The 7,165-nt window shown below is 38.2% G+C and overlaps 1 protein-coding gene across 1 annotated transcript; it reads left to right on the top strand.

Annotated features, from left to right (window-relative positions):
* The first annotated feature begins 781 nt into the window (after nt 1-781).
* LOC138176477 (basic helix-loop-helix transcription factor scleraxis-like) lies at nt 782-5,367 on the top strand. The gene is made up of 2 exons (XM_069107265.1): nt 782-1,269; nt 2,891-5,367. The coding sequence occupies exons 1-2, from the start codon at nt 799-801 to the stop codon at nt 2,912-2,914; spliced, it is 495 nt and encodes a 164-aa protein (XP_068963366.1). The 5' UTR covers nt 782-798; the 3' UTR covers nt 2,915-5,367.
* Nucleotides 5,368-7,165: the final 1,798 nt, after the last annotated feature.

Genomic DNA, 7,165 nt, shown 5'->3' with positions numbered 1-7,165 from the left:
GAAGGAAGGAAGGAAGGAAGGAAGGAAGGAAGGAAGGAAGGAAGGAAACGAGGGGAGGGAGAGATAGGAGGGAAGGAAAACTCCACTGTGATTGGAAGTAGAGAAGTTCTATCTCCTTCCCTCCTCCTGCCTCTCTAGCTGTTGTATCAACGGGGAATATAGGTCCTTAAATAACCTCTGACCACTAGAGCCCTGTGAAGCAAGCAAGGTAGGGAGACAGCTGAGTGGCAAATTCTAGAAGACTTCTGAGGGAGGTGAAAAGTAGAGAGAGGAAAGTAAAAAGAGAGAGCAAAGGGGTAGAGAGAAGAAAAATACAAAAAGAAAAGAACAGAGGAGAGGGGAGAGCAAGGCAGGAGAAACGCTCCAGGCCTAGACTCAGAGTTTGGGTCTACAGAAAAGCCTTTCTGAAGTGAGGCAGGAAAATAATTGTACAGAAAAGGAGTTGGTCTACCCAAAATTTTGAGTTAAAGTCACCTTGGACCCAGTCCCCTGAAAGAAGTAAGCAGAAGTGAAGAACAGGTGCGTCTTCTGAAAGTTCAGGGAAGCTCCCACTTCTGTCCCCCCACCTCCCCATAGGCCTCAGAGCTCCCCCTCCCACCCAGGGTGCCAGCATCCTTCTGGTCCTAAAGGCTATTTTCGAGGTCATTGCTCCGGCTGGAGGACCTGGGGGGCGTCGGCCTGGGGCGCTGAGGGGCAGCTGCTGCAATAGTGATATGGAGTTGAAGGGCGGTCGGGGGGGTAAGAGGAGGAGGAAGAGGAAGAGGAGGCAGGGTCAGCCAAGGCAGGCTCAGCGGGGACATGAGGTCCCAGTCTGAGGAACGGGAAAGCAGCTGCAGCAGCAGCAGCGGGAAGACACAGGAGCCCCGAAGCCCCGAGAAGTTCCAGCGTGTCCAGGGCAAGAAGAAGCGCAAAGGGGGCCGTGTGGTCGGCCTGAGCCAGCAGCGGCAGGCGGCCAACGCCCGGGAGAGGGACCGCACTCACAGCGTCAACAGCGCTTTCACCGCACTCCGCACCCTCATCCCCACAGAGCCGGCGGACCGCAAGCTCTCCAAGATCGAGACCCTGCGCCTGGCAGCCAGCTACATCTCCCATCTGGAAAACGTGCTCTTGTTCCCACCAGAGTCGTTTGGGGGTCCCCAGGCCCACCCCCCGCTTCACTATCTGCCCTGCCTGCGGGACAGCGAAGGAGGTGCGGGTGGCGACCCCTACGGAAGCGTAGGAGCCCCGCGACCCATCTGCACCTTCTGCCTCAGTCACCAGAGGAGGGTGGTAAGGATGGCCCCTCACTCCTCCTGAATAGGGAAACGAGAGAAACGGAGAGATGAAGACAGAGACAGAGAGAAGTAGAGATAAAGACAGAGAGACAGAGACACAAACAACAGAGAGACAGATTAAGAAAGAGAAAATAAAAGAAAAAGTTTAACTCAAACACACACACACACACACACACACACACACACTCACACACACACACACTCCTCCAATCCCCACACTATTATCACCGTGACTCAAAATTATTTTTATCAACCAGGATAGTTTTAAGAGTTCTGAGGTTCAGGGTTCGAACCATATCTTTACGATGAATTATCAGTGTGACTTTGGAGAAGGCACTTAAAATTTCTGGGATCCAGTTTCTCATCTGTAAAGTGAAAGGGTTATGCTAGGGGGCATTTAATAATTCTTTTAACTTTAAATCTATAATCGTATGATTCTGTAGCACTTTCTATACCCCAAGTTAGGATTTGTGAGCTGACAAAGGAAAGTCCTTTGTGCAAAGCCTCATCAAAAAGTTTCTTAACTATTTTTTTTTTTAATATAGACCTCCCTGGAAAATTCAAGACCTTAGAGTTCCTGTAATGCAGTTTAATACATCAACAATTGGAAATAACGAGATTTCTGTCTTTTAGGATAGGGGTTCTTAATGTGTATGAGTGTGTGTGTGTGTGTGTGTGTGTGTGTGTGTGCCCCCAAGCATGCCACAATGAACCCTTTTGGCAGTCTGGTGAAGCCTAGGGATCTTCTCAGAATAATATTTGTGACCTACTTTCATAATTGAAGAAAATATTAAATTTCAATTAGAGGTTAGTGAAAATAAAGATGTAATTTTTTTCCCCATTCAAGTTCACAGACATTCTGAACTCTATCCATGGATCTTCTGGATCCCAACTTGAAAGATCCCCCTTTCTAAGGGCTTAGATTCCCAAAGAAGCCTCTTAACCAGTTTCCAATTCAACTTTCCATCCAGTAGTCTAGAATCCACCTCCCCTTTTTTTTTTGAAGAAAAGAAAATATGCCAAAATTTTAGAATTTTCTGAGGAAGAAAAATAAACAAAAATAATGGTTTCTTATTCTCCCCAGATCCTCCCTTTAACTTCCCTAAATTATGTTCCAAAGAGTATTTTCATCCTAATGAAATGGTGAGACCATTTGTTACTTGCGCTGATTCCTTGACCACTTTAGCTTTGAGACCTGCTTTTGCCTACTCTCTAGGAACTGTATTCCTCAGTTTCATTTCCAGGCACTTGTGAAATCAGAAAAGCATTTTGTTCTCTTCCATTTTCCTATTTTACTATTTAATCCACCTTTAGATTTTTCTCTGTCTAAAACTGTTATCAAATCTGCTCCTTTGAAGTTCAAACAATGGCCCACTTTCCACTCCCAACTCCCACCATCACCCTTTCACAACTTCACTTCCTAGAAAATTCCTTCAATAAGACTTTTCACACATTTACATTCAATTTCAGTGTCTCAGTTTGAAGCAGATTAAGTATCTAAATATTTTCAGTCATGAGAAGGCCAAAAGTATAAATGCCTCCAGAGTTTAATTTCTTCTAATACCTGGCCATCCTTAGGTGCTCTCTAATCTTGCATTTTCTTTGCCCTTTTACAGTACAAAGAAGGGGAGAAGCAATGATCCATTTAAAGTATATGTGGACAACTCCTCAAATAAGAAGCTTGTACAAAGTATTGCACCGAATAGTGAAATGATTGATGTAACTTCTTGGCATGCACAGAATATGCTTACATGAGAAATATTAATTTACGTAAAGAAGTCATGTTTTGACACATGCATTTAAAAAAAAAAAGCCATGGGTCATACTCTTACATCGCAACAAATTTATTCGGATCATCTTGCAAATGAAACCTTATACTAGGGGCAAAAGTTGCACCTGGTGTGGCTGCCCTTTTAGTGCCAGCAGTGTTAAACTCAGCCATCCTAGTCCTGACACTCAGAGCTTGACGCACAGGCCAGATGATGAAACTTGAGATTTGAGACTTGCAACGTTTGCTGTCAGTGGGAACTGTCATAACATCATCGATTGAGTCTTGAATGAATATTGGACTGAACATGGTGGGCCTCCCACTTTTTTAGCCCTATACTCCAACTTTTATCACAGTGAAAGAAAGAAATCAAATATGTCTTCGATAATTTTTTTGAATCAAGCTAAGGAAACAAGAAAGTAGTTAATGATTATCTAATGACAAAAATACATCCACTCCTTCTGCCAACCCTAAAATGTCACACAGCAAAGTTGTCAGTTACTGTTTAAAAATGTATCTATAGATGACTGTGATGGATTATTAAGTGATTGTTTACCTCTACCCCTTAATCCTAGAAATAATGTTGACTATGATTGGATAAAGTGACAGTGACCTCTTCATTTTAAAATTACCTTCTACAATCATAATTAGATACATTACATTATGTATTTTTAAGCTTGATCAGACACATTTTAAATTCCACCCAAGTTATGCCACCTGCTGTGTCTCCTGGGTGCTACATTGGCAGTCTGATCTTCTCAGGGTTACGAAGAACACTAAATAAAGTATTCTTACAGATAGTCATGTGCACCAGCCAAAAGGACATAGGAGCAGGAATGAGGAAGGATTGAATGCTTTCATTTCCATTTCTCTCAATGTACTTCATATGTGCTTAAAATCAGGCTAGGTGTTTTAGGAGATAAAGAAATAAAACCTATTTGCTATTATTACATAGTAATATTATATAATTGTAATGTAATGTAATATTACATATTGTGAGTCATATATTATATATTTCACATAAAATGCCATATTATTACATATCTAATTTTAATACATATTAAATACATATCCTATATTAATGTAATATATTATTAATCCAATATCATGTTACATTAATGATATGCAATACTATTAATATTACAATCTCCATTCTCAAGTAGTTTTTAATCTAACTGGGGAGACAAGATTAATAAACATGAAATGATAAAATAACATTTAAAAAACAGAATAGCATAATTCAGAACGATATTGTACCATACAGACCATATATATTGGACCTGTGCAGAAGTGAGAGAGAAAAAGAACTATAACCTGGCAAGGGGAGAAGTCATTAGCTAGATATTTTGTCAGGTTTGGTCATGATGTATTGATGAAAAGGAAAAAAAATATGGGAGCATTGTACCTTTTTTTAGATGGGTTCTCACTACTTAAACTTTTTTAACTTCTGAGTTCTTTTTTTTCCAGCAGAGAAACAATAGGGTACATTTTCAATGTTTTATTTTTTTATCTGAAATAAGAAAATGTATGTAAACAACTTTGCAAGTTCTAATGTGTCATAAGAATGCCAGTAATTGTTGTTATTTATTTGATTTATAAAAGTCATTATTTATAATATATATTTTGGTAAACAACATAAAAAGTTTTTAAGCAATCATTAAAAGAAGCAAGAGCAAAAGAACATAGTAGAACACTTCAAATATCATGAAAATAAAAATATTACTAAATATTAATTTAATTAATATTACATATTAAAGATTTGGTCCTCCTTCAACACTGAACCATCCTAATTTTGATTTCTTCTCATATAAAAAAGCAAGAGTACTTAAGCACTATTACTACAGTACTAGACACTTCATGGTCGTTCAATGCATACTTGGATTGAAATAAAATTAATGCATTTTTATATAACAACGATGCCTTCCTTATATTTGTGCTGCATTTAAATCTTTTCAAAGCAATTCACAAATATTAATTCATCAATTTTCGGTGCCACAGCCTCATATTTTGTTATACCTGAAATGTAACTCTGTAAGGAATAGGGCAGATTTCTCCCTTAGACTACTAGTTCTCTAGATGTTACCTTCTTATGCAGATGCAAGTGTAATTCTACTGTATTATCAACCCTAATGACCCATGTCTAGTCTAGAAATGAGGCTTGGTGGAGTCTTTAAGCAATCTACAATTTTTCCATCCTAACAAAATAACAGAGGTACTTTCTGGAAAACCGTTGTGTGTATGTGGGAGAAAGGAGAATCAGAGCGTGGGAGAATATAACCACTCCATAGAATCAGTAAATGCTCAGTGGCCATGTTTTTGTTTAATTACTAAAGTGCTTGAAAGTTCTTATTTGTCTCAATAAATTTATTCCATAAAATTGAATTTTGAACATTTTGGAACTTGATTTCTATGAAAATTGATGTCAAATTTAATAACTAAGCTAGTATTAAATATCTTTTAACCTTACATATTGCTTAATCTTCATCTTAACTTTTGAAGCTCATAGAGAATTCCCAATACTAATCATTGATCAAAACCTATAGACTTCATAGATAAGACACAGGAATTTTCTGAGGCACATAGAAATTAAGTGATTTGACAAGGGTCATACACTAGTGAGTCAGAAATGGATTTGAACTCAGAACTTCCCGATTCCAAGCTCCACGTTATATTCATATTGGCATGGTGTTTTTAATGTTACTGACTACATATTCTTTTTATTTCAAGTTAAAATGCTTAATTTATCTTGATGACAATGAAATAGTGTCCCTTTTCCCCCTATAAGATCTAAATATTATTAATGATGCTGGAATTTCAGTAGCTTAGATTTCCTGATGTACAAACAAAATGTGTGGGCTAGTATTTTATGCAGTAAAATTTTGCATGCAGGGTAGAAAACCTCTGATTTCATGAACTTGGGGTTTAAGTACAGGTTACAAATTACAAAGGTTCTCTGTTGATAAAAGTGGATAGATATGTGTCATTTTGCTTTGTTTTAAAGATGTTTGTTGGTTTTTAGTCTAATCTTTTGGCAAGTGGCACTTCTTTAAATAAACTATATAGCATGCTCCCCACCCACCCCCTTTTAAAAATTATATCTACCTTATTGTTACCATTGAAATGGGGAGCAGCACCATTGTTTTCAGAGGATTTATGATTATTGTAGTGGACAATTGTTTTAAAATACAAAACATTGCTTAATTGTCTTTCCCATTTCTTTTTCCCAAGACTATAACTTCTTCCCTCTACTAGTTTTGTTTGGTAAGGAGAACAGTTTTCCTACCCCTGCAAAAAAAGTAATGGCTATTTCCCCTGTTATTCAATAACAGTATTCCAAAAATCAGATAATCAGGTTGGATATTTTTGCAATTACATATGTTCTTATGTGTCGATACATTGGGCTTCATTTTATCACTGTGTATGCTGCAGAAATTCCTTTCTAGGAACATAAGGAAGATAAGCTGATACAGATATTCTCCTCCTGACCTCCATTATTGTCTCCTCCACTAGCCTGCATAACCACAGACTGCAGGCTACTCAGATCTTAGAATTAGAGATGGAGGAAGCCCCCCCTCCAAGAAGTACTGCGTAGAATTGACCAATATTGGTGTGTGCATATAGTGAGGAAACGTGTGAGAGGGTAGCTGGTCTACAAAATCATCACAGGCTTATGGTAGTAACTCAGAATGCCCCAATGTTAAAACGAAAAGGGTCCTTAGAGGTCATCTATTATAACCCCTTCATTTTACAGATTATGAAAATCACACCTAGAGAGATGAAATTAATTGCCCAGATTCAGACACAAAATTAGTCACAAAATTAAGACTAAAATTTGAGCTTCTTTATTTCCAGTCCCATGTCATTTCCACTATAACACCTTCTCTCATGCTGACTGACCTGTGACATATGCAGGAGACAAGAAAAATTTATGAATTCACATAAGATTCACACTATATACTTGCTAATATAGAATATTTTGCTCCTCACATTTTCCCCTCTTTTTCTACTCAAACATCAAGGTCTTTTTTAGTGATATTTCTGAATCTTTAATTCTCCATCTCCTATTTACCTCTTTCATGGCCACAGTCGGGACCTTGTGGTTTGATGAAAAATACTGAAAGTA

This window comes from Petaurus breviceps, unplaced genomic scaffold (assembly GCF_028583685.1).
Source record: "Petaurus breviceps papuanus isolate PSGF00001 unplaced genomic scaffold, PetGlider_PUasm1.0 89609, whole genome shotgun sequence".
In the NCBI taxonomy this organism is placed as follows: domain Eukaryota; kingdom Metazoa; phylum Chordata; class Mammalia; order Diprotodontia; family Petauridae; genus Petaurus; species Petaurus breviceps.
This window is presented reverse-complemented; position numbering and strand designations above follow the sequence as displayed.

What these genes read in the sequence shown, in the direction of transcription:
- LOC138176477 (XM_069107265.1), top strand. Translation starts at nt 799, where the DNA reads ATGAGGTCCCAGTCTGAGGAACGGGAAAGCAGCTGCAGCAGCAGCAGC. An exon ending in TCAGTCACCAGAGGAGGGTG is followed by an intron (nt 1,270 to 2,890) that starts GTAAGGATGGCC and finishes GCCCTTTTACAG; the next exon opens with TACAAAGAAGGGGAGAAGCA.